Source organism: Eptatretus burgeri, chromosome 10 (assembly GCF_056783735.1).
Source record: "Eptatretus burgeri isolate ZD-2024b chromosome 10, Ebu_testis_v1, whole genome shotgun sequence".
Lineage (NCBI taxonomy): Eukaryota > Metazoa > Chordata > Myxini > Myxiniformes > Myxinidae > Eptatretus > Eptatretus burgeri.
In genome coordinates this window covers 7,806,784-7,834,357 of record NC_140970.1, presented here as the reverse complement: position 1 = coordinate 7,834,357, position 27,574 = coordinate 7,806,784, and the positions used below count along the sequence as shown (strand labels likewise).

Below are 27,574 nucleotides of genomic sequence, written 5' to 3'. Positions count from 1 at the left end.
CCAAAAGGCCAACAATCAAAACAATAATCAAACTAAATCAATAGCAATGAATCAAGACAATAATCAAAACTAAGACCTTAACCGTGTTTCAAAAACAAGACGAGGTGGAACGATAATCAAAGAAAATCAAAAATGAAAGTCCACCTTGTGGATCTCCATAGCCTCGGCCACTCCCGGGACGGGGGCGGGGGAGGTTGAAGTGTGAGGGGGTAGGTGCTTTCTCCGAGGGGAACGGGAATGAATAGGGGGTCAGGGAGGGGATGGAGGTTGGGAGTAGACGGCCACCTTGCAATATCTTCCCTCAACAATTCCCTCCCAACCCGGGATGGGCAGTCCTTACAAGAGGTTTTGGACCCCTCCAGTGGTTTTACCTGCAGGATTTTCTTGTAGACCGCCAATGGGGCCTTGTCATGGAGAGCCTCCCCCTTTGTCTCGGCCCCTCCTCTGGTGCTTTTTCACCTCCCAATCGCCTGGGTCAATGTCCTCATAACCAGAGGACGGGCCGGCTCCTTCGACCTCCGGTGGTGGGGTCTCTTGAGTGGAGGATGGTCCGTCTGCCCCGGAGCAACCACTTCTCCTGTAATAGAGTCTTTCTCTCCCACCTCCATGATCCCAGCACCTGGCGTAACCACATCCAGGTCCCTGCTTACCCCTCCTTCTTTCTTTCCTTCACACCTTCCTTCTGCTCCCTTCTCTCCCTCCTCTTTCTCTTCCTCCCCCTCCTCCATCCTACCCTCATCTGACATTACTGGGAGGGGAGGGGGGCTGGGGAAGGGGGAGGACGACTTAGCAGGCATAGGCACGACCAGACTTTATCCTGGGGAGACACCTTCACCCCCACCCGTAGATGCACACCTCTTGCTTGAATAGCTCGGCGGGCATGAGCGGAAGGTGTGACCTGGTACACCACATAGGTTGCACTGCGACTGGGTGGTGCAGTGCTCTCTCACATGTCCCAACTGACCACACTGTGAGCAAAATTATACTTTGCTCACCATTCGGGGGTCCTGGGGAGGGTGGGGACAACACCAGAATAGAGGGGGGAGGGGTGTGGAGGGAAGTCAAATAAGGAAGCGCGAGGCTCCCTTCCTGCTTCGTGGGCAAGACCTACGAGAGATGAGGAAGGCCAGGAAAAGCGGGAAGGGAAAGACTAACAAAAAGGCAGGACAAAAAGTACAAGATAAACAAAAAGACACGATTTGGGGAGGGGGCCGGGGAGGGGCCGGGGAGGGGGGGGATAAAAGCATGCAGGGCAAACATAAAGCTAACAAGCTGCAAAATAGGGAGCAAAAGCTGGGTGAGTTTCTCTTGCAGCCATGCTAGCCATAATTATAGGCAACCAGGCCTGTGCAGCATTTTTATACATGACCCTAAACATGCCAGGATGTTATTTGCTGAATTAGCACCTGGGCCACACCTGTGCGGAAGCCGTTGCTTTCAATATACTCGGTGTTCCTCATTTACCCAGGTGTTTCCCTTTTTTTTTGTCCACTATATACACCCTCATATGTTATCAGTTTGGATGGAGGTGGAATGGCGTGAATGGGAGGATTGGTTGAGTCGTGCTGTCCATGTGTGGAGCACATGGAGAAATAGGTGAAAGTTGTTGGTGGAAGCCCTTGTCGAGAGGAAGAGGAGGATAAGTTAAAGATTGATCATGTGTGATTAGATTTTCACGAGTGATGTAAGAGTACAAGTGAGGAAAACTATCTGGAATAAAGGGCAACTAAACAACAGACATGTCATTTCTCCAGGTCCATATCCGTGTGGCATCTCCGCCAGTCCGTTTCCCTTGCTACATGGGCATTAATATTCCTACGCGGGAGGAACTTATTGCCAACAGTCCTGAGTTTGAAGACATCGCCACCTTCCTTGGTAAGTGCATCCAAGGTGTATGCTTGTGTTTTAAGAATATCAGCCTCGGAATTAGCTCCTGAGAAGTGAACCAGTAGTCGTACATGATGAAGTTTTGAGAAAAGAGATCTGAGATTTTATTTTCAATTCATATTTCCATGCAACGTCAAATGTTCTCAAATTTGTTTAGTGCCTCGCTGCTGGTTGCATAATGTCTTTCGAGTGACTCAGCTATGAGACTGATGCAATGCTAACCCAAGGTCAAGGTTAGAATTTTAAATTTGGCTAGCCATTGTACAAATGCTGCACAATTACAATTCAAATTTGGTGTAGCTTTGACCCAGTCTGAAATCCTTCCCTTGATAAGTAATGTTGGGCTACTGAAGCCCTATTCTGGATGGACCCCCACCAAAAAGATGTATGACACTTATGGGTGAGGGATGATCGGGCGATCTCGTTAAAATATGCCCTGCAGAGAGAATGTAGGTTGGTGCAGTGTCCAGGATGGACCTTCAGCGTGCACAGTCTACCCAACCACCACCCATAATGGGATCTCATTTTGTGCAATTCCCAAGGGGGATATTTTCCACTGCACAAAAACCCGACTAAATTGCTATGGCAGTTTAATGGGATATTTGCATAATGGAAAATACTGGAACATCTTGAGCTACTCGTTTTTTTTTTTAAAGCTCGACCACCAATGGCTCGCAGATTGGTTAGTTGGTTTAACAGAAGGATGAAACACCGATGCAACACACTAGACCAGTAAAACAAAAAAAGACAACGGTTTATATTCGGTCAGAAATCAAAACTAGATTGGACCGCTCAATGTAATGTACAGTAAAACAGACAAACCACTGTCTGTGCCACATTGATAGAGTAGGCTATTGATAGACATCCTTGACCAGCCTTATTTGTAGCAAATGTGTATCTAGAACGGCACTCGATTGAGCGCATACCTCCATCAGGCTGAACAGTTTACGCTTTGTCACCCACTGATGGGTCCAATTGGAATCCGGACCTGAAACAAAATTTAATCAGCTTGGTCTTGTCATCTAACTAACTCATCCAACCAAGTTTTGTCCTAATCCGCCCACAACTTTTTGAGATATCGTGCTACATATAGTTATTGGCCCCATCTCTTTGTCAGGTCAGGTTCGATCTGTGACCTGCTACAGGTACCATGTAAACCTGTACTAACCTGTTCCATGGTCGGGTTGTCGGCGACTAAACCGTCTCCCCCACCAGGTTTTCTGGTGAGGAGGGTGTTTGGATATGGACACCCAGCAGGATTAAAAACAAAACCTGTCAAAGGGCGGAGGAGCTCCTTGTGAGCCAACGGCCATCCATATCTAGTGCCCAACTGTGTCTGCGGACGTCCTCCTGCAGTTGGGTTACTTCTTATTAGGAGGTTGGTGGCAGGATTTGCACTCCGGCCACCGTAAAACCCTTCATTCCGCAAAACGCAAAAACGCAAAAAAATCTGAAAACCCACTCCGTGGGAGTACGTCCTGTGCAGCTTCCCTTCGCAGGGCAGCTCACCGGATGATGGGATTGGGGCAAAGCCTTCGGGACCCCCAATCTTTGATGATAGGAGGGAAACCACGGGGTAACATCCCTGGGTCAGATTGCGGGAGAGTGTGTCGGAGTGGTGCTGAGGTGTCGTCCACCAGACGGCGGTCTCCTTGGGTTAACCTGAGGCGGTCCCTTCGGGTGGGTGCCTGGAATGTCCTATCCCTAAGAGAGGATGATCACCTGTCTCTGTTATCATCTGAGCTCAAGCGTTTGGACATCGGGATTGCAGCTCTCTCTGAGGTTCGGAGACCGGATTGCGGCGAGATAATGGTGGGTGGTTACACCTACTATTGGTCTGGTCGCTCTGATGGTTACCATACCCAAGGAGTTGCTGTAGCTGTGTCCAATAAGCTGACCCCAATGATAATTAAGGTAACACCGGTCAACGAGCGTATTATGAGATTAAGGATTCGTCACTCCTTAGGTGTCATTTCCCTGGTCTCTATTTATGCTCTGACTGAGGCGAGTGATCTTACCGTGAAGGACACATTCTACGCCACACTCGAGTCTGTGGTTGATCAGTGCCCCAGACGAGATACACTTCTAGTCTTGGGGGATTTCAATGCATCGACTGGAACTGATAGGGATGGTTATGAGGTGTGTGTTGGTCCCCATGGGTCAGGAACTATGAACCAGAATAGCACTAAGTTCCTTGACTTTGCAAGAAGTCATGGACTTAGGGTGGCTGGTTCATGGTTTCAGCGCCCGCAAGCTCATCGCTGGACTTGGTATTCCAACGCTGGCGGTGTGGCAAAGGAGATTGACCATGTCCTCATTGACGGTCGTTGGAGGATGATCCAGAACTGCAGGGTCTACCGGAGTGCTCAGTTCCTCAATACTGACCACAGGCTTGTTGTAGCAACTCTAAAGCTGCACCTTAAATCCTGGAGAATGGTACCATCCCAGCCTAGGCTGGATGTTGCCAAGCTCAGGGATGAGAGAGTAGCTGAGGAGTTTGCGAACAGGCTGAGTGGACACTTGGGGGGTCTGGGTGCTTTGGGGGGTCCTGAAGAGTTGTGGAGCACCTTCAAGACCACCGTCCTTGATGTTGCCGGTGGATGCCTTGGAGTTCACCGCAGGGCAAAGAAGAATTTTGTCTCTCAAGGGACACTGGATACCATTGACCAGAGTCGCAGGGCCAGGCTGAATGGCAGAGCTGAGCTGTTCAGGGAGCTGAGGCGTAAAACTGTACGTGCACTGAGGGTGGACAAGGAGGCCTACGTGCGAGGAATCTGTGAGGGGGTAGAGCATCACCTATGGACAGGTGATTCTCGTCCCGCTTACAGGGGAATTCGCGCATTACGTTCATCCAAGCCCATCCCTCGGAGCACTGCAGTTCGAGCAGAGAGTGGTAGGCTCTTGACAGAGGAGTCTGAAGTGAAGGCCCGCTGGGCCGGTTACTTTGAGCGGTTGTACCAGGCTGATCCCCCAGCTGTCGAGTTGGACGTCAAGGGTGTTACAATCCCTGTTGCTGACCCTCGAATCAACTGTGGTCCACCATCGCTTGTGGAAACACGGGCTGCGGTGAACCAGTTGAAACGGGGCAAAGCTCCAGGGATCTGTGGCATCCATGCCGAACTTCTCAAGGCTGGTGGAAATGCTGCACTCGCGTCGTTGCATGCAGTTTTGTGCTCTGCCTGGAACACAGGCATCATCCCAACTGACTGGAAGAGGGGCCTTGTTGTCCCTCTCTGGAAAGGGAAGGGTGATCGCCAAGACTGCAACAACTACCGAGGGGTGACGCTGCTCTAAGTGCCGGGCAAGGTCTTTGCTCGGATAATTCTTGATAGGGTTCGCCATCATCTGCTTGAGCACCAGCGTCCAGAGCAGTCAGGCTTTACACCAAAGAGGTCAACGATTGACCGTATCCTTGCACTTCGTGTCCTCACCGAACGCAGACGAGAGTTTCGGCAGGGGCTGCTTGCAGCCTATGTTGATCTCTGTAAAGCGTTCGATTCAGTGAATCGGGATGTCCTCTGGAGGATTCTTGGTCTTCGTGGGGTGCCACCGAAACTGATCGATCTGATGTCTGAACTCTACTCTGGTACTGAGAGTGCTGTGAAGTGTGGTGGTACCGCCTCTGACTTATTTCCAGTTGTTACTGGAGTTCGTCAGGGATGTGTACTTGCCCCCACACTTTTCAGCACTTGTATGGACTGGATTTTTGGGAGGATGTCGGAGAGATCAAGTTGCGGTGCATCGTTTGGCAATGTCAAGATCTCGGACCTTGATTTTGCAGATGATGCAGTCATCTTTGCGGAGACTTTAGACATCCTCTTGGGGGCCCTCGAGGTGCTGAATGAGGAGTCGGAGCCGTTGGGATTACGGATTTCTTGGGTCAAAACAAAGATCCAGGCTTTCGGTGACATCTTGGATGCTGCTGTCTTGTCTGTGTCTGTTTGTGGTGAGGATGTTGAGGTCGTGGATAGATTCACTTACCTTGGCAGTGATATTCATGTCTCCGCTGGTTGTGAGCCGGAGGTCAATAGACGTCTGGGTCGGGCCTGGGGAGTCATGGATTCACTGGATCATGGGGTGTGGCGCTGCCGGTACCTGTGCGGGAGGACGAAAGTCCGAGTCTTCAGGTCCTTGGTACTTCCAGTCTTGCTCTATGGGTGCGAGACTTGGACTTTGACCAAGGATCTGAGACGGAGACTTAATTCCTTTGGTACCAGGTCTCTTCGGAGAATCCTTGGCTATCGCTGGTCGGATTTTGTGTCCAACGAGCGGTTGCTGAGAGAGACTCGGATGAGATTTGTTACCTGCATAGTCCGTGAGCGTCAGCTGCGGCTGTATGGACATGTGGCTCGTTTTCCTGACGCTGATCCTGCTCACCAGATTCTCTCAGCGAGGGAGTCTCATGAGTGGAGGAGGCCAGTGGGTCGACCACGTGCCTCATGGTTGCAGCAGGTTGACCATCATCTCAAGGAGATGGGGATGGGCCTGGCATCTGCCTGGGGGATGGCCAGACGGAGGCCCCTGGAGTACCGGCGGAAAGTGGACGCAGCGACGCGCTGTTCTGGCACATGCTCCCATACCTGACCTGACCTCTCAATGATGAAGAATGACTTAAAAAATTCGACTATCCGGATCCGGATCTTCACTGAAATCAAAGAAATTTGTCCTCGTCACACACGCAACCTGTCCACTGAATTTCATCTGAATCTGTCTTTAACTTTTTGACTATTGGAGTGGAGAAATCACCCCAAAATACGTGAAACTTCACCAGCAAATTAATTATCTACTCGCGCAGTGTAAAGCATGTACTGAAGTAAATAGGTTAAAAATGTGGAGATGTTACCCTGATTTGTGATGCACTTCCTCTGAGCTATCCTGTCAGGCTAACTACCAATGCACAAGGATCTGTATCGGATTGAAATGTTTCGATGAAAATTGCTATCAACATCAACGGTGTGTTGCTCTTGAAATAGGACTTTGGTGATATTTAACTCGATGGAGCCCTGAATGTGGGACAGCCCAGTTTACTTCTCAGGGGTTCAATTTGAAGACTTTTTTTATTTTATTTTAATGATGCTCCTTCTTATATACTCTGCTCTCCTGTACCTGTAATTTTAATGGGTTTTGTTTTTGTTTATTTCTCGCAATGTTCCTCCCAAGGTGCTGATAGTGTGCAGTATCTATCCGTCCAAGGTCTGGTACAGGCTGTGAGCAATGATGTCGGTTGCCATAACCGTGATCTGGGCAAGAAGATGAGCACGGTGATGAATGGAGCACGGGATGGAGAAAGTATGTGTCGCCAAACTATTGGTGGATCAAGTTCTGGTCATTGCACTGCTTGCCTCACCGGTTGCTACCCATTGCCGCTGGAGTGGTGAAAGGCTTGTCTGGCTCGCCAAATAAAAAGCTGATGAAGCTGGTCCATATTATCAATGATATAGCACACAAATGTCATTCAACATACACTACAGCAGTTACCATTCCAAGTCAAAAATGTAAACACCAGATGTGCCATATTTGTTTCTGCAAGTTTTGATTTTTTGTCCTTTTTGGAATGTTTGCTCAGTTACAGCATGATAACATTACTTATTTAACATGGTTTATTCAAGCTTTCAAAAAAAAAAGTTTTTAAAAAAAAAAAAACTAACTTCTGCCTCTGGGTTTATCGTCTGGAACATTTTATGATGATGCCAGTTTTCATGAGAAGGGATGAGCCTAGGCATCGGGAAGCTTAAAGTCAAATCCTCTATTCTTAAAGGGCACAAGGTGGACATGAAAATATGACCTCTGCCTCCCTCTTAAGAAGGTGGGCCCTGACCAGGTATAGGTCCGACTCGGTGTCCTTGTCTAACTTCATGCTTTTATTAGGTTTTTCGGACAATTTTGCATTCTACGTATTAAGTATATGATAATGGTAGCATGTTGATGCCCCTCCCCCTTCCCTCCCCATGTTTTTTTGTACCCACAATCCCTTACTTATATTTTCCATACATGTTTTCTCTTCCTGCTGTTCTCCTTTACCCCTTCCTTGGAATTCTTTTTTCTTTTCTTTTTTTTTTTCCAAACTACCCCTCTTCCCATTCCATGTTTTATATGTAGCATATCCGTGCAGGCGTTTACCTTGCATATGTCTGTACAACCTACAGCCTTGTATATGCATGAACTTGAATTTGCACCCTTTGACCCCACATCTGGCATTTGATCATGTAACTTTTTAGTTCGAAATGTTACATTGCAAAGACGTATATTAAAAATTATAATACTGTTGGAAATAAAACTTGCATTGTAATCTGGAGGATGTAGGATCTGAATTTAACTTTGAGCAAACCCTAACAAAAGTACTCCAGAACAATTGGGATGATTTCATCTTTAGTAAGAGGTAATTCATTCATTTGTTGTAAAGTAGAATAGTATCAAAAAAAAAAAGTTGTTCACCTTTGTTATGCGAGTGAGACTTGCTTTTGTTTTATAAAAGTTGAATAATTATCTGCAGCCTCTCATCTCACTGTGGTTTACAAGATATCTGATAAAGTGAGATGTTCATTATTATTTTCATGTACCATAATGATGAGATGAGGTTCGGGCAATGAATTACCTTGTTTGATAGAACTAACATTACTTCTGCAATACATTATGGAGAAAACGTTTTATTTTCTCAGGCCTACATTGCAATGTTCATATAGCATGATACCTGAGATATTTATATACTCGGTGATGTTCAAACCACATATTTGTGATGTCGCAATTGACTGTCCAAGCAGCTATGTACACCTGATTATTATCATGTGTCCCCCTTCAAAAATACAATTTGAATGCAGTTTGTTTAGCATCCTCGATTAAGCAAAATTGGATTGGTTTGATTTGGCCTTTTCATCGTTGGTCTCCAACTGAAAATTCCCAAGGGTTTCTTTGAATAACAAAGTCTGAATTTTGTGCCTTCAGAACAAGCAGTATTTTGCCTTACTCAGCTACCTCGTGCTTTGTATTCTTGTAAAATCAAGAGGGAAATATGAAAAAAAGTTGAATGATTTTCATGTTCTCTGTCTTCTGATGCTTTAATACTTCCGTACAATATTTTTCATGGTTTTGTTTGTTAAAGTAAAAAAAAAAAAAAAAGAATAAAACGTTTTTGTTTTTGTTTTTTTTACTGTTTTTCTGCTTTGTTGTCTGATCTTTGCACACACAGCAATCTTGAAAAAAAACAATAATCAATATCTGGGAATACAGTACAAAATTGAGTAAACTATTGGTTCACGAAAAAATATTTTCACGAAAAAAATAAGTGACCACTATATTCGTTATTGGTGTGTGTCTGTCTGTCTGTCTGTCTGTCTGTCTGTCTGTCTGTCCCGAGCATAGCTCCGTGGGTTTTGATCCGATCCTGACAAAATTTTGGTGGGAGGTTTATATCATGATGTAGTTGTGTTTTCCTGAAAATGGGCGTGGTGCGCCCATTATGGGCAGAGCCACGCCCAAAAAACGTGTTTTTAGGGGGTAGCCGATTTCAATTTGCATCTTGTCTTCGGAGTTTTGTCGAATCTGACAGGGGTTTCAGTATTTGGTTAGCCCAATGGGACCTGCATAGCCCCACGGAGCTCGATTTTTCATTTTCGTCCCAAGGTCAAGGTCACAAACTTAGAAAATCGCGAATTTTGACATAAAAAAATTTCTTCTCCGAGGGGTTTGTCGAATCTGGCAGGGGTTTCGGTATTTGGTTAGCCCAATTGCACCTGCATAGCCCCACGGAGCTCGATTTTTCATTTTCGTCCCAAGGTCAAGGTCACAAGGTCAAGTTCACAAGGTCACGAACTTAGAAAATTTCGAATTTTGAGATAAAAATCATATGACCGCCCAAACTTTGAGAGCTCAGATGACAATATTTTTTATGCATAATCTTGAGGTCATTCCCCACCTAAAGTCTTGAAACCATTTTTCTCTATCTCGAACACCTTGCCCGTGGCGCCCCCTTCAAGTTTGTTTTTACGCTGATTTCATCAAAGTATGGATAATCCGAGGAGTGCGAAATGCCATATAGCCTATATGACATTATATTGTTCCAGAGGATGTTTTGCACCAAAGGTCATAATCCTTGACATTTGACCTTTAAAGTTCACAAAGGTCATAGTTTCAAAGTTGTGGGAATCAATCCGGGTTTTCGACCTTCTTCGACGAACTAACTCCAGTAAGCTATAGCACGTATCCTGTTTCCTTATTTTAATGTCCACAACATTGTTTTGTGACCTTTAAAGGTCATGCAAAGGTCAAATTTTGAAAGTTGTTGAACGAAACCGGGTTTTCGACATTTTGCAGCTAATAACCTGTCACTCGTACCACATCATGTTGATCATTTTTATAACTTGGTCAAAAATTATCACATCGTCTCATCCTTGACTTCTGAAACAATCTCCATCGTCAAATACCGCTCGTGAACCATCGTCGTCTTCAGACTTGTTAAGGTTACAATCATACCGTTCAATGGAAATTTTTACCTGTGTCGGGAATGGAAATGTTATACAAAAAGAGAAATTTGTATTTGCTAGTTACAAATAAAATATTATGTTGACTGGTCTGACCAACATCACCCATCATACCAGGAGCCATTGCTACTCTTGAAGATCATCAAGTTTACCAAATTCATACATAGTTTTGGCTTAGTGGTTAAGGTGGCTGGCTTTGGATCTTAGGGTCCTGAGTTTGAGCCCCATTGGCCGCTGAATTAACACCAGATGGGGTTGACTCAGCGTGTCATCCTGAGGTCGGCGCAGTGAGTACCAGTGCACTGGTATAGGGGCACAGCATCAGCGGCATCGTTGTGCCCCAACCAAATGATAGCTACCTGGCAGTCAAGCTGCCATACGCAAGAAGACGAAGGAGATCGAAGAAGAAGAAGAAAAAGTTAACTGTTCTTTACCATTTTAAAAAACCCCAAGGATCGCTCCAATCTGAGGCCAAACTTGGCAGAGCAACACACGGAAGGCAAAAGGTGGGAAATCTTCTTGTGGTATACTTTTCCTCGGTGCGAAATTGTTAGATATTTTACATCATGAACTTTGTTCCATCTCCTGACTCTCTGTCAGTTCTTGGTAATCTCCTGACTAAAGTCTTTCTTGACCGGTTGCGTAGTTTGTTCGGATGGCCAGCTCAAGGAAGAGTCTGGGTCGTTCCATCTTCTTTCCAATTCCTAATGATGGAGCTCACTGTGCTTTTGGAAACTTTCAACACTCTAGAAATTGTTTTATACCCTTCCCCAGATCTATGCCTCCTCACAATTCTATCTCTGAGTTCTACGAGCAGTTACTTGGACTTCAAGGTGGAGTTTCTGCTCTAACATGCACCGTCTACTGTGGGACCTTGCATAGAAAGGTGCGTTTCTTTCTAAATCATGTCCAATCAGGTGAATTGGCCACAGGTAGAGTTGTGGAGACATCTCAAGGACGATCAAAGGAAACTGGATGCACCTGAGCTCAATTAGGAGTGTCACAGCAAAGGGGTTGAATACTTATCGACACAAGACATTTCAGCTTTTCATTTTTAGTTAATTTGTAAAAATTTCTGAAAAAAATAAGAAAAGATTCCATTTTTCCATTGTGGGGTATTTTGTGCAGATCAGTGACAATTTTTTTTTTTTATAATTTAATCCATTTTAAATTCAGGCTTTGACAATAAATTGTGAAAAAGTCAAGAGGTTCTTTCTGCCGGCAATGTATACATGTTATTCAGGGGAATTAAATTAGATTACCAGTTTGAGTGTTTATACGGTACATCTTCAAATTCTAACTTTTGTAAAGAGAAATTATAGGTTATAAGGTCCAGCTTTAAGATGGTGTTGCATCTCCCTTACAATTTTTCATCAATATGATTTTCTTCAACCTGCTTCAAATGCTATTCCTTGTAGTCTTCTGTATTCTCTACTCTTGTAATTTTTTTACTTCCACTACTGAAGGTGGACAGAGGTTGTGTTTTCACCCCTAATTGTCTGTTTGGCTGTGAACAGGATATATCTCAAAAAGTTATGGACAGGTGATGACAAAATGAGGTGGATGAGTTGGTTCGGTGACAAGAACAAGCCGATTAGATTTTGGCTGAGGTCCGGATTCAGAACCGGCCTGTCATCGGGTTACAAAATGTAAACTGTTCAGCCTGGCGAGGTCCGTGCTCTTTCGAGTGCCATTCTCGTTTTTCGATGTGGCTCAAGTTGGACCATTTCTGTAGCTGCGTTTTTAGATCCTCGTGGAGGATCTCTAAGTCTGACTCACGTTGTTGTTTTTGTGGACTTTTTTGTTTCACAACCTACAGTTTTTATAGAAACTTCCTGAAACTTGGCGTATATATGTAAAATAACCTGCGCAGGCAGTAACCATCTCCAATTTTGAAAATTCCTCCTAGAAAAAAAGTTATGACGTCAAAATATCTCCGCTAATGGAAATCGCCTAAAAATTATCTCCGAAACTAGGCAAGCTTTTTAAATTCTGTTTGCGGGAATGGAACAGGGCATTAGCAGAGATGAATTACCGCACATATGATGATACATCACTATGACGTCATATGAATTTTTATGACGTCATTCCTATTTTTTGACTTTTTGTTTCACAACCCACAGTTTTCATCGGATCTTCGTGAAACTTGCCATGTATATGCAGAAAGCCCACGCGCAGGCAGTAACCATCTCCGATTTTGGAAATTCTTCCGAGAAAAAAAAGTTGAAGTCATAATATCGCAGCTAATTGAAATCGCCTATACCATTATCTCCGAAACTAGGCAAGCTGTTTGAATTTTGTTTGCGGGAATCAAGCCGGGCATTAGCACAGATAATTTATCGCAAACCTGATACATCACAATGACGTCATATTCGTTTTTATGACGTCATCATTAAGAGGACGAGGATCTTGGCTCATTCGAGCTTGTTGTTCTAATATGTAGACCAAATGTGTTGAAAGGATTCCAAGTTCAGAACAAATTTATTAAAATTATAATTATATTATAATTAAATAATTATAATTAGTTAAATATTATATATTTATATATTATATTATATTATATATATATATATTATATATTAATAATTAAATATTAATAAAAAATTTTTAAAAGGTTATAATTAAAAACGAAAAAAAGACAATCGCAACAGGAGGTTGCAGCAACAACCAAAAGGAAGGAACTATAGGCTACATACTGTACTAGCAGGGCTACACGGAATTACCGAGGGCTGTTTTAATCATGTTTGTCAAATTTTGTTTTTTACAAAAAATAAATTATATATATATGTTTTTGTTGTCGCTAAAACACTCTCCCTCCACCCACTAAAGAATGGGGTCTGGGATAATTTAACATTACCTTTCACATAGCTACAAAAGCTTAGGCACTATAAAGTGAATTTAAATAAACCAAGACAATTCCATGAAAAATGCAGAGATGGTAAACCGTGGGTCCAGCACGGGTGTACTCTCCGGCAATATTGCTGCTGATCACAAGGTTAAACAGTGGAGGTGTCTTTTGCCATCATCTGAGAGCAAACCCAATTTCATCAGATTGCTCTCACAACATAAGCAAAAGCTACAGCTTAGCATGAAGCTTCATGATCAGATCATGTATGTTACATGTCAAAGCAAATGCTTCAAACTGACAAGTACTGCTGCCACTGAGGTTGAAGCTTTGAGTTCTACTCAGGAGGAAGCAGTCAAAACATGCCGCACCAGAATCCAACTCAGTAATTATTGTCTAAGAAGACAAGGACGTCTTCATCATCTCCCCAGCTCTGGACAGTGACCTTGATTGTCACATGTACATCAAGTGTGGAACCAAAAATGGCAAAGAGATTTATTGACATGGGCAAGGTGGCTGGTGCAGCTGGTCAGAATGTCTGGGAAACATTGCCACAAATCCACTCATTTACCGGATGCGATGCAGTAAGTGCATTTGGAGGCCGAAGCAAGTTGAAGGGTTTGAAGCTGGTACAGAACAACAAAGAATATCAAGACACTTGAAGTTGGGAAAGGATTGGTCAGTGTCAACAAATATGTTCAGTGTCTTTCAGGACTTCGCGTGTCACCTGCACTCAGCCAGGTCAAAAATCTGTGAGGTCAACGAGCTGCAATATCAATTGCTTGCGGCAAACAGGGGAGACGCGGAGTCTGGACAGCTGCCCCCATGTCTGGATGGCTGATACCAACATGCTTTGAGAGTGAACTACCAAGCCGCTGTGTGGCGCCGCAGTCTGGAGAATTCTTCCAGAATTCCGAGTCCTGCAGATGGTCACGGTTGGAGTGAGGAGGATGGCCACCTTGTAATTTGCTGGATGACATGGTCTCTTGCTCTGGATGTAATCCCTGAGTTCATATCCTGCAAATGTTCCAAGGTCTGCAAGCTCACCTGGACTGCCAATATTTTGCAAATGGGTTGAAAAGTATGGACACATGAAAGCTGCAAACATGCGACAACATCAAAAATAGGGGCAATACCCCTGGGCGCTCACTTGGAAGAATAATGATACTGAGGAGGAACTCAACGTGCGATGGAATCAGCAAAATGTACCAATGAACCAATGTTAGTGCAAATACATATTTTGGGGAGAAACCTTCTCACCCCACCCCACTCTCCCCCCCCCCCGTAAATCCCCTTTGACCACAATTTTTTAAATTAGCGTTAGCACACGTTCGTACATCATGGGTGATGAAGGTGGTGGTCAGGTTTCATTGAAATTGTGTATGTAGTTTCTGAGAAGAAAGCAAATACTTATTTTGGGGGGGCAATGCCCCCATAGACACCCTTATACACTGATTTTTTTTTCATGATATGAACAAACTTTGGTAGGTCACGGTTCATGATGGTTATGGTCAAGTTTCATTGGAATTGCATCTGTAGTTTCCGAGAAGAAAGCAAATACCTATTTTGGGGAGCAACCCCCCTTACACCCCCTCAGAGCCTGATTTTTCTAATGTCATGAACAAACTTTGGGACACCATGGGTAAAGAAGGTTGTAGTCAAGTTTCATCAGAATTGTGTGTGTGTGTGTGTGTGTGTGTGTGTGTGTGTGTGTGTGTGTGTGTGTGTTGTTTCTGAGAAGAAAGCAAATACCTATTTGGGGGGAAACCCCCGTAGACCCCCTTAGGGCCCGATTTTTTCTTTTAATGCCATGAACAAACTTTGGTACATACACGTTGATGAACGTTGTAGAGTTAACCAATCTATGGCCGCCATCTTGGATTGGGTCATGTGACCTCAAAATAAAACAAGAAAAAGAGCAATCAGAGATTGCAGACCCTCACCAGGACTTGTTCCATGTGGTGTGTTGTGTAATAAAATAAGAGACATAACTAGAACTGCCACTTCATAACTGCTGGCAGTGATGACCAGGTACCAAGATGTCCCACTTTGATCGGACACCTGAACCTGAGTCCTGACGTTTATTATTATTCAATTTAATTCAGAATGCCATTAAAATAAATTGAATTCAAATCAAATGGAAGACCAAATAAGGACAGTCCTGCATTGGAGTAATCAGAAGGAATCCGAACAAGCAAAAAGCAAAGATGGAGTCATCAGGAGGAACCTGGATAAGATTCACATTTCAGCTGCTACTCCTCTACCCTCAAACCCATCCAGACACAGCCAAGTGAGCCTTATTCCAATAAATAAATATCCCCCCCAAAATACCCATATGATATAAATTAAATAATTCTGGCTGCCGGATCACCCGATGTGGTTGAACCTTAAAAAAAAATTCCCCATCACTACTAGATCGTAATTTTGAAGTTTCATGTCGATTGATTAAGCGGTTCAAGAGAAAGGATTTTTAAAAAAAAAGTTTTACGCTCAATCCAATTTGGCTGCCAGATCACGTGACATCAATTATTCGTGAATACCTTGGTGGCTGCAAGGCTTGTGGAAGCTTTGTGCGAAGTTTCATGTCGATTGATTAAGTGGTTCAAGAGAAAGCATTAAAAGAAAAAAGTTTTACGCTCAATCCAATTTGGCTGCCAGACCATGTGACATCAATTATTCGTGAATACCTGGTGTCACAACAAGGCTTGTGGAACATTTGTGTGAAGTTTCCCCTCGATCAGTCCAGCCATTCTGGAGAAGATTTTTCAGGTTTTTTGGTAAATCCAATATGGCTGCCAAACTATGTGACCTATGATGTCATATGTGTGAACCTTTTGTTCTTCATGGATAGGCGGTCGTACGTGTAACGTTTTGCCTCGATCTGTTGAACCACTTCAGAGAAGAGGATTTTTGAAGGTTTAAAAAAAAAAAAAAAACAATATGGCTGCCGAATCATGTGACCGATAAGGTCATCAATTTTTTTTTCTGTACACCATTTTATCCCTTGATGACCCTCAAAAATTTTAATGCTAATCAGATGCAGCGTTCTACATGTCCAATTATGAGGTCATAACGAAGGCACCTATGACGTCTTAAAAATCACACTTATTCCCCACGAGGAGTATTAGCCATGTGCCAAGTTTCAATTTTTTTCCTTTGTGTGGTTTCAGAGATACTGAGGTCCAAAGTTTTTTTACGTTTTTCCAACATTGCTGCCACACCACGTGACCTGTGACGTCATAATGATCAATACAGACAAACAAACAAACAAACAAACAAACGGACCTAAACGCAATGCCCTCTCTTCCGGTGAGGGTAACCATTGTGATCGTCCGCTATACCCACGATTATACATCCGTCCCAACAACTGTGCCAATTTTCATACCGATCTGTAAGAATTTGGGACTTGTACTTCAGTAATTAAAGAATTTTCTTTGAATTTCACTCTTTTGGACGCCATCTTGAAATGACCAACATTTGGACACGAAGCTACAATTCCGACTCGTCCGTCAAATGTTTTTATGACTTTCAGATATAATGTGTCGGAAAAAAAACATCATTATGTTTCACCCCTCAGAGTGGGAGCAACATGTCAAATTTCAGGTCCTAACTCATGGACGGGGCGTCGGCAGCCATTTTTACAGTGAACCGGACAGTTCATTCATTCAGGCTTCAGCTCGAATAAGTTAGCAGAGAGCTGGTTGTACAGTATGTACAGTATGTACAGTATGTACAGTATGTACAGTATGTACGGTATGTACTGGTTTCCGACTTGATGCTTCGTTTTGAATCGATTGAGTTTTTTGTGACGTCACTGGCTGACGGTGACGAAACGCATGGATAACTGTAGTGGATAACGTCCACGTGGTTTTTGTCGACCCACGTGGTTTGCTGTTGGTGGAACAAGACGTTTGAACCAATGAGCTTGTAGAGCGCTCGCCAAGCGGCTTAAGCAGTGAAACAAGCCGATTGGTATTATGCAACACACCGTGTGTGACTGGATCTGTTTCAGTGGAAACACGTTGGCACGGACGCACCGGTGTACGTCGGCCTAAGCGGTGTTGTTCACAGCTGTAGCAGCCTTTGTGAGGGAGAATTATTACTTTCTCCACACGAACTTGTAATAAACGTTCGATACTTTTTTTTGTAATCTTAGTAATATCTATTGGGATAATAAGTGATGGGAACTTTAATTATTGGCGTCGAATTAAATCTCCAAGGAGGAATTGCTGGATGAAGGGAAAGGGCGAAGTGAAGTTCTCGCACTTTTTTATTTTTTATTTTTTATTTTTATTTATTTTTTTTGTATGAACCTGTGGATATGATATAAATTTATTTTTAGTGTCACAGTAAATATCATGATTATGGGTTCTGTTTCGTACGGCCAGGAATTAAAATAGTAATTTATCCATCTCGATGTGGGTGCAGAGTCCGACTGTGCAGGACGTGCTGTATACTGCTGTTATTATTATTTATTTATTTTTTGAGTAATGAGTCGCCGAGGACGATGGCGACGCGATGCTGCCAATAACGGATGGGGTAACAAGGTAAGGGCAATGATGATGCACCCAAGCACGCTTGACCCCACTTCTACAGGTATCCCCAAAAATGGAAGGGTTCGTACGTTCGTGCGTCCGTCCGAGCATCTGTATCTGATTTCTCTTGGAAAACAGCTCCTTTACATTTGCAGCAGGATACTCCGGACAGGGCAGACCCATTGGACGAGTCAGATTGGGTGCGGACCATGAGCAGGAGTAATTGGTAAAATTTATATGAAGTTAATTGAGCTATGTTAACCGTGAGGAGCAAACGTTTCGGTCACCATCTCCATCTCCTCCATCTCCACCATCTTCATCTCCACCATCACCATCTCCATCTCCTCCATCTCCACCATCTTCATCTCCACCATCACCATCTCCATCTCCTCCATCTCCACCATCTTCATCTCCACCATCACCATCTCCATATCCTCCATCTCCTCCATCGCCACCATCTTCATCTCCACCATCTCCATATCCTCCATCTCCATCTCCACCATCTCCATCTCCTCCATCTCCACCATCTCCATCTCCACCATCTTCATCTCCACCATCTCCATATCCTCCATCTCCATCTCCACTATCTTCATCTCCACCATCACCATCTCCATATCCTCCATCTCTGTCTCCATCTCCATCTTCTCCATCTCCACCATCTCCATCTCCACAATCTCCATCTCCACAATCTCCATCTCCACAATCTCCATCTCCACAATCTCCATCTCCACAATCTCCATCTCCACAATCTGCATCTCCACAATCTCCATCTCCATCTCCACAATCTCCATCTCCACAATCTCCATCTCCACAATCTCCATCTCCATCTCCATCTCCATCTCCACCATCTCCATCTCCACCATCTCCATCTCCACCATCTCCATCTCCACCATCTCCACCTGCACCATCTCCACCTGCACCATCTCCACCTCCACCATCTCTACCACCTCCACCATCTCCACCATCTCCTCCATCTCCATCTCCACCATCTCCATCTCCACCATCTCCATCTCCACCATCTCCATCTCCATCTCCATCTCCATCTCCATCTCCATCTCCATCTCCATCTCCATCTCCATCTCCATCTCCATCTCCATCTCCATCTCCATCTCCATCTCCATCTCCATCTCCATCTCCATCTCCATCTCCATCTCCATCTCCATCTCCATTTCCATCTCCATCATCATCTCCACCACCATCTCCATCATCATCTCCACCACCATCTCCATCATCATCTCCACCACCATCTCCATCATCATCTCCACCACCATCTCCTCCATCATCATCTCCACCACCATCTCCTCCATCATCTCCTCGGAAGTGAAGGTAGTCCTGTAGATCTTCCGGTCTGTACTATGGATCGTACTTGGTTAATTTGATGGTTGCTGCAGGATGTAGTGCTTATGATTGGGTGATGGTCAGTGCAAGTGGAAACGCTCATCCCACCAAACCTTGTTGAGACCCTGTTTGAAAGCTTCACATGCTTATGGAAGCTCAAATCCCTATCCATGATAGTTCCAAGGTTGATCTCGTCAATCACTTTCCGAAACTCTGCATTCCCCATACGGTACAACATCCTGATGTTGCCTTTACCCAGGTGCAGGGTCTTGCATTTGTTCAGATTGAAAGGAAGTAACCAAAGCTGTGACCATTCCATGGCACTATGTCGGTCCTTTTGGATGACTGAAGTCTATGCTTGGTTGAAAGCTGGTCCATACACTTTGGCATCATCTGCATAGAGTTGGATACTGCTATAGATTGAAACCAGCAGGTCAATGATGAAGATGACGAATGGCATCGGATAAAGGACACTACCTTACAGTCTTCCAATAAGTATGTCTGCCCAATCTGACTTGGCTCCATTCACAACGACTCCGACGTCTCTTTGTGAGGAAAGCTTCCAGCCACGTGATGAGTGGTTCTTCAATACCATACGATCTTGCCTTCTCGAGCAGTTTTGTGGGGGACCAAATCAAAAGCCTTGCGAAAGTCGACAAAAATAACATCCATCGGCACTCCGCCATCCAGTGATCTAGTCCAGTCTTCCAACTGCCACAGAAGCTGAGTTATACAAGACCTCCTAGGAGTGAACCCATGTTGAGCATCGTAAAACAAGTCTTATGACATCAAGTGTTTGACTATGGTATCCCTCACTATGGACTCCATGACCTTTGCAACCACCGACGTCATGCTCACAGGTCTATCATTCCCGGATTCCTTACGGGTTCCATTTCTTATATATGGAGTGATGTTGGCATTTTTCCAGTCGCATGGTAGAACACCATCTTTCATTGTTCTGTTGAAGATTAAAGTCAGGGGAATGGCTCTCCCCTGAGATGCCAACTGAGGCACTCTTGAGTGAATTCCATCTGGACCAGGTGATTTACTGGTTCTCAGGTTCTCCAATTTCCTCCTATCTCCTCAGATATTGCAATCTTGTTCAACAATGATTCTACACTATAATGAGGATCCGTTGGAATCTGAGATGTATCCTCAATGGTGAACACTCGTTCAAGTGTCATGTTGAGGTTGCCGGCCTTCTCCTGATCGGATGTGGCAATTGTATTGTCATCCTTTCATCAGGTTTCTAACTCTGACTCTCATCTTGGTCCTGTTATTTATATACCGCCAGAATTTCTTGTTCTCCTTCACATTCCTCACGACCTTCTCATCAAACTCCTTGCAGAGGTTCCTTGTGGTAGCTGTGAAGGTCATTCCTCAACTGCCCGTACCTTGATAGGTCGGTATCATTTCCTGATTTGAGAGAATTCTTCCATGCTCGATGTTTCTGCCTGGACTGAGCCAAAGCTCTCTTTGTCGAGTCGATGTTTTTTGTGCCGAGCCTGTTTCGGTGTGTACTTTGTTGTCCAGTCCCGAACGACCCCTTCCAGTACTTTTCTAAAATCTAGCCAAGCCTCCTTCCTCCCAGTCTAGATTTCTTAGTCTGTTATTCCAATCGTGATTTGTCGTAACTTCCTCTCTCATAGTGAAAGCGACTGTGTGATGTATCCGTACTTGTTGAAGCAACAGCAGGAACATTCAGTTCCAAAACTAAACACCTGTGATCACTTCGTCCCATTGTTGGCAGGTAATGAACCGAGGTAACGATTTCAGGCGTGTTGGTGATGACGAGGCCCAACACATTAGGCTGTTGACCATTTCGATACCTCGTCGGTTCTGTTGCATGTTGGTGCATAAATGTATCTTGCAGCGCATCTAAAAACCTGTGTGCTGGGTGTTCTGCTTGAGTAATCGTATGCCAACTTTGCCAGTCAATTTCTGGATAGTTCCAATCTCCTACTATGAGGACATGTGTGTCACCTTGTAAACTTGCACTATGAAGTCACTCACTGAGTAACTTCGAATTCCTTATGCCGCTTAACTATGAGTATGCTCCTATCTGCCTCAAACAGCTTCTTGGTCGTCTGAAGTGAGTTGCGTATCCACTTCATGGAGTTCAGCTTTGGTATGCATTGCAACTCCTCTTATTTTCTGTGCTGCGTTCAAGTTTGATGACGTATCATAATCCGTCGATCGCTGCTGATGCAGGTAACAATCGAAACACTTGCTTTTCGGTGCAACCTCTGCTCTCATTAAAATATCATCATCATATTTCCCTTCAAGTAGTTTCGGTTCATGCAGTTTATTCGGGAACCAACCGCATTGGTGTATAACACCCTCAAATTGTCTTTCCTTCCAGTGTCCTGAATATTTACCCTTGCACTGCTACCGAGTCATTGTGGACTAGAGTCTTTCCCTGGTGCTTGGGAACTAGAACCATTTTCCAATGCCTCACCACTGGCCCCACTCCCTGACGCTTGTGTGCATGAAACACTGCAAGGTGCTTGAGGGTTATCTTTACCTTCAAATCCCCCATGGTTGAATTAATACTAGGTGGGGTTGACTCTGCCTGCCATCTTTCTGAGGTCTGCAAAATGAGTGCGAGCTTGCTGGTATCCTGAGTCAGAGTGGCGACCCATCCAGGATTGTGCCCAATAGCCAAGGAGACTGCTTAGGCAGCACCAACGCTCTGCACAGAGTGTGGTCCCAATGGATGGATGGATGAAGGTGTCTGGGGCTACATATGTCTCTGCCTCCTTCTCCGTTCCTCTAAGGTTCTTTGCAGAGTATATAATGTCTCTCTTTTTTTTTTCTGCCATTAGCTGAACCAACAACACACGTGGCTTTACCATTCTGTTCTGGTTTATACCACCTCGCCTCAATACCTCAATACCTTGTCTACTGACACCCGCAATTCCAAGTCCATCCACAATGATTTCCATCACAGAATTTTGATCCTCCAGTAAGCCTGGTGTTGGCGCAGTGGTAAGGGCAGCGGCTTGGGATCCGAAAGGTCCTGAGTTCAAGCCCCGTTAGGCCACTGAATTAATACACCAGGGGGTTGACTCAGACTGTCATCCTTCCGAGGTCGGCAAAATGAGTACCAGTATACTGGGCCGGTGTATACCCCGGTTAAAATAGGTGTACCATATCCCTGTGTCGTAAGAAGCGACCAGGGTTGCGTCAGGAAGGGCATCCGGCGTAAAACATGTGCCAAATCACAATGCAGATCATACGGATGATCCGCTGTGGCGACCCCTAAAGGGAGCAGCCGAAAGAATAATAAGAAGAAGACTTTTGATCCTCCAGTTGTCTGTCACTGGTTTGTTGAAGCTTTGGACTCCGCAACATAAAACAGCACTATATTGTTCTTACGTCTCTCACGGTCGACAACTTCCTCCATAGTCAAGATGCTGACCGCAGCCGGCTGCGTTCCGGTATCTTGAGCTTGAAACCGTGACTGTGACGCTACCTGTTCACTCATGGCAATCTTTGAAGCAAGTTCACTTGGTTGGTCATCTGTCAATCTCACTGCATCATCATAACTTTTTCTAATTCTCTTCTCCCCAGTTTCTTTCATGCCCTTGACGGTTTCCTGAAATTCCTGAAGCATCTTTGCAAACTTGCTCTGTCATCACCTTTTCGACCTCGTGAGATACTTTGTCGCTTATAGAGTTGACATCCCTGTCATCCCTTCTCACTGCTGCTTTCATGGTTTGGATAGCCACTTTTTCACAGGCACGGCAGAACCAAGGTGCATGGTTTGACTCAATGTCAAACACGTTATACATATCCAAGGTCATGTCTTGACACTCCACACAGCACCATCGTCCGCATGCTTCACACTCGATCATATACTTCCTTCTTTGTCTGCAGCAAATTTTGTACTGAAACGTTACATACTCTTCATGACTCTTTGAACTTTTAGGTGCCTTATTTTTAGACTGACCGAGTTTCCTGCTGATCTTCTTCGCATTGTCAGGATAATTCATGGAGCATCGTGGTTTCGACCCTGGAATACCTCCTGATGGGAATCCCTCTGTGTACCAACTGGATGTTTCTGTGGGTTTTCCATTGACCAAATAATGATGACTACTCCATATCCACCTCTTTCAGCTCGTGTGCATCAACTCAAAAGCAGCTATCCGAACTCTCTCTTCTTCATATCCGGCAACTTTTACCGCAACAATGTCTGTTGGCTTTAATCTGTAAACTTCCCAAACCAGATTTCTGCTCCTGGCACATTCTTCCTTCTGGAGCTGGTTCCTGAACCATCCCTTTTTTTTTCTCCCCCACTTCTCTGACTCCGATGGCAATGCTCTTGTTGAAGTCGATATCTTGCTGGCTTTTGTTGGAGAGTGACCACAATGCCACCAGATCAGGCTTGTTCGCCCAAGCATATTGGCACGGACCGCATTGCGATCTCATAAAGGGATAAAGCTTCCATTTCTGCTGCAACTGATATTGATTATGTGTGGGAATGCTTTCACAAAAGCTTACTCCCTATTGATTTCTCAACAGGGAAGTCGAGCCCTAATCAGGTCACACTGCAAGGCCGAAACAAGAGTGTGCTCTTCTTTAGGCAAGCCAGGTGACATCATTTTCTAATCTCAGGTACGTCACTGGTGTACTCTCCCCATGCAGTCCATCACTTAATTCACCTGGCTGGCAACACACTGCTTGAGACGAGGCAAAATGTCTCAACTCGGTGTCTTCTTCAAAATCCCACATCAGCAACCCATCGTGCTCTGCTCTCCAGCCCCCATGTTACCCCCATGTACCAACTGTCAACTGGACTCGGTCTCTTTCTCACATGAGAAGATAGGGAAAGTTCTGTCCAGCCTTGACTCTCCACAGGTGATGGGCCCAGATGGCAACAGTACCTGTGGTCTCGTATCCTCATCCTGTGTTCATCCGGCGGTCCTCATGCCAGCACCTATGTATCCTTTGTAGCACCCCTGTTGACTATGGAGAAGGATTTACATCTTGACCCGGTCTCTGCGTAGTGCCGATCCATTTTCTTGCAACCAACAGTTCTTGGTTTTCAGAACTGCCCAGTCGAAGTGTATCAATGTGCACATTTATACCACTGTTACTTTCATTACAAACTATCGAGAAACTTTTTTGTAACTACCTTACTGAGCAGGTTCAACCGAGCTCTTCCCTCCAGACCTTCAAGCAGGCGGTGCGCCACCATCTCGTGTCATCTCCTCTGACTACCTGTAACTGTTTCTTTCCCCATTTTACCGAGCTAACCCATTTCTCTATCTTTCAACTGTTACTGTGTTTCCTCCCATTCTCTGCCCTTTTTTTTGTCGATGTTGTTTGTTAGCTCATTTCCGAGCTTCTTGTCTCCCGTTGTGGGCCCAATGCTCCACTGTCACTACATTGCCTTTTTTGCCCTCCGTCTCACTCATGAGTCGACACAACAATTTCATTCTGAAGTCGACTATATTTAGAAACTCGATAAAAAAATTTAACGTGTTATTATTTGTCGTATATATTGGATGAACAATGTATAATCGCTTGTATTATGATTGTTTAAATTATTGCAGGGTGGTTACAAGGCTGCAAAAGTGGCTAAGTTGGATGAGCAGTTTGAAGCCGGCGCTGTATCGTCAAACACTTGGTCGTGCTCAGCAATATTCCGTGGAGTGGCTATCTACGTTGATGGATATACCTGTAAGTTCTGGTGTACATGGAAGCTTTCTGAAAGGAAAAGAAGGTTTATGGTTTGCCAAAAGAATCTTCACCAATGGAGGGCAGTGGGAAGAGAGAAATGACATGAGAGTCATCAATATCGCATTATCACCTTCATGTCTACCTACACCACTCACATCTCCCACCCCCCATCCCTCGTTTACCCACCTCCATCCCTGGTGTCACCCCACCGCATCCTGAAGCCCCATCTTCCCGGTCCCCAGCACTAATTTTCATGCCCTCCCCGTCCCTCCCCCCTTACACACACTCTTCCATCTCCTCAGCTCCAACCCCCCTTCCCTCGTAGTGTGGACCACCAACATTCAAGGGTTCCATTCTAATGAGACTGATCTCTCTTTTCCATTTCATCATCATCATCATCATCACCACCCACCACCATCATCCTACACGGAGCATTGGTGCTGTTGAAGCAGTTTCTTGCCTTGGGGTGACAATCTTGGATGGGTTAAAACAGTCACACGATACTCAACCGAGTATGCAGGGTGGTGAGCTTTGGATCCTAGGGTCTTCAGTTCAAATCCCGCTCAGCTGTTGAATTAATACCAGGTTGGGTTAACTCGGCCTGTCATCCTCCCGAGGTCGGCAAAGTAAGTGCCAGCTTGCTGGTATCCTGTGTCGGAGTGGCGACCCGTCCAGGATTGTGCCCAGTAGCCAAGGAGATTGCTTAAGCAGCACCAACGCTCTGCACAGAGTATAGTCCCAATCTCCTCCTCCTCCTCCTCTCTCTCCTCGTTTTCTGTTCATTCCTTTGCGTATCGAGTCCAAATGTGATCTGATTGCCCCATTGTCAGTTCTTAGCCTTTTTACCCTCTGTACCTCAAAATGTGGATCGCGTAACAATATTGTGGAACGAATGTCTTCCTCCTTTGTGTCTCCTGTTGTTGGTAAATCTGTTTAAGCTTTTCTTCGTCACAGTTTTAATTAACCACTCCACAGTTCATGCAAAGATTACCAGCAAGCATTTCCTCCAATTTTCATCCGTAGCACCGACTGCTGATGAGCTGCGGAGACTGATGCAGCAGCACGGTGGACGCTTCCACGTCTACTTCTCACGCTCAAGCACAACACACATAATTGCTGTAAATTTGGCTCATAGCAAGTTTCAAGCCCTGCTTAGCCACAAGGTCGTCCACCCACAATGGATTACCGACAGGTATGTTAATAGTTGTGCAAAGGATGTGAAATATTAGCAGAGCTTGTTTTGTTAGAGGGCCTTCCTTTACTCAAGGACAATAATGGGAAGAAAATGCTCCATTAAAAGCTTCAGAGTACTCGAATTGCTTTTTCTTGGAAACGAGGAATGTAAAGCATTGCTTACGATAAAAAAAAAAAACGTTGAAAGAGTAGAGTTACTTTGTTGAATAACACATCACTGATCAAAGTGATGAAGGGAAGACTTGGAACGATCGAGCATGTCCATTTCTGTAGCTTGCTTAGGAGGCTATCTTTGCTAAATCGTCGGCCGACAAAAGATTACGGAGAGGCTGATAATGAATCGGAGAAGTTCAAGACACTCGACCTCTTCCAGTAGCTTACCATAGAAATATCTCGATGTGTTCGTTTGATGATGATCCTGCCGGAGCACACATGGCAAGACGGATTATTTTCATGACCGAAGGACATGTTCCGTTTACGAGACGAGTCTCAAATCGTACACGGATCAGCGGCGAGGGCATAGCCGCAGTCTGCTATCTGTGGGATCTGGTTACCGTATGACGCAATGTGGAGTCGTTTCGCAGAGCAGCGCATAGGTCGTTTTCTTCGGTGAGGAACAATACTGAACCAAGTTCACTGCTTTGGGGAACTCCAGCCTCCGTTCTCCCTCAATATTTGAGGTTGCAATGAAACAGACAATCGATTTCACTTTCGAGGGGTGTTTTAGGTATCAGGTTTCTGTGTTTGCTTTATAGGTTTTGATTTTTTTTTTTTTTTCAACACATTTCTGTACATTCGTTCGCTTGTTGCCTTGTTACTTGCTCTGATTTTTCTCATTTTCGGTGGCAGTATCGCAGCTGGAAAACTGTTGTCCTACGTGCCTTACCGCCTGCACTCTGCCCATGCACATTCACAAAAGACGTTGAACTTTTCCACAGCGCCATTCGTCGATCAAGCCTCAGCCGGCACCATTCCTTCTGTGGCTTGCACAGGTCAAAGGCCTGTCCAAGCAGAATGTATCTTGGAGAAGTCTTCAACAAGGTCTTCAGGGGATTTGAATTTGGATCAGGAACCTGTGTGGGCCTAAAATAGCAAATGTTTAAATCGGTTTAATTATTATTATTATTATTAACTCCTCCACCGAAGGTGAAGGAGGTTATGTTTTCACCCCTTTCTGTTGGGTCGCCAAAATAGGTGACCCTTATTGTCAGTAATTCTGTGTTTGTTTGTTTGGATGTTTGTTCGTTTGTCATCAGCATAATTGGTAGTAAACGTGGGCGGATTTTGACCAAACTCGGGTGGTAGGTACATCTTATGACCTAGTGCTTTGGAAATTGTGATGGTTGCTCGGGACGCTTTGGTTCCCTGGAAACAACCGAAAAACCTTAAATCGGTACCGTTCACGCGAAATCAATTCCGAAAGCCATTATCCCACGTAGGGTTATGAAATTTGGCACGAATGATCTACAGGTGATGCTCTATGAAATATATTCCGGTTTTTGTGAGATATGGAATACTTTACCCGCAGCGCCTCCTACAATTAGGGTATGTGCGAAAATTGGCGAAAATTGAAGGCCCCCTAGCGACCAGGTGAGTGCATCGATACGAATGAC

The 27,574-nt window shown here is 44.7% G+C and overlaps 3 protein-coding genes across 15 annotated transcripts in view; all 3 read left to right on the top strand.

Annotated features, from left to right (window-relative positions):
* The window catches only part of PPAT (phosphoribosyl pyrophosphate amidotransferase), a 71,629-nt gene extending 62,600 nt beyond the window's left edge, over positions 1-9,029 (top strand). For both annotated transcript variants that reach the window (XM_085897001.1, XM_085897002.1), the window contains exons 10-11: positions 1,755-1,875; positions 7,048-9,029. In XM_085897001.1, the coding sequence (XP_085753127.1) occupies positions 1,755-1,875; positions 7,048-7,265 (339 nt within the window). In that variant the 3' untranslated portion in view covers positions 7,266-9,029. The remainder of the gene's footprint in view (positions 1-1,754; positions 1,876-7,047) is intronic.
* Positions 9,030-17,442: 8,413 nt separating this feature from the next.
* The window catches only part of REV1 (REV1 DNA directed polymerase), an 89,303-nt gene continuing 79,171 nt past the window's right edge, over positions 17,443-27,574 (top strand). For 3 of the 12 annotated variants that reach the window (XM_085896994.1, XM_085896993.1, XM_085896990.1), the window contains exons 1-4: positions 17,515-17,756; positions 24,641-24,767; positions 25,791-25,959; positions 26,811-27,002. In XM_085896994.1, the coding sequence (XP_085753120.1) occupies positions 17,700-17,756; positions 24,641-24,767; positions 25,791-25,959; positions 26,811-27,002 (545 nt within the window). In that variant the 5' untranslated portion in view covers positions 17,515-17,699. Of the gene's footprint in view, positions 17,461-17,508; positions 17,757-24,640; positions 24,768-25,790; positions 25,960-26,810; positions 27,003-27,574 lie in introns of those variants that run through there. The other 9 variants (XR_015062184.1, XR_015062185.1, XM_085896991.1 and 6 more) reach the window with 8 other exon arrangements.
* On the top strand, positions 17,992-21,283 carry LOC147017915 (uncharacterized; the record flags this gene model as incomplete). Its single annotated transcript, XM_085899878.1, has 1 exon — positions 17,992-21,283. A coding segment is annotated over one exon (1,077 nt), but the record flags the coding sequence as incomplete, so codon positions are not given.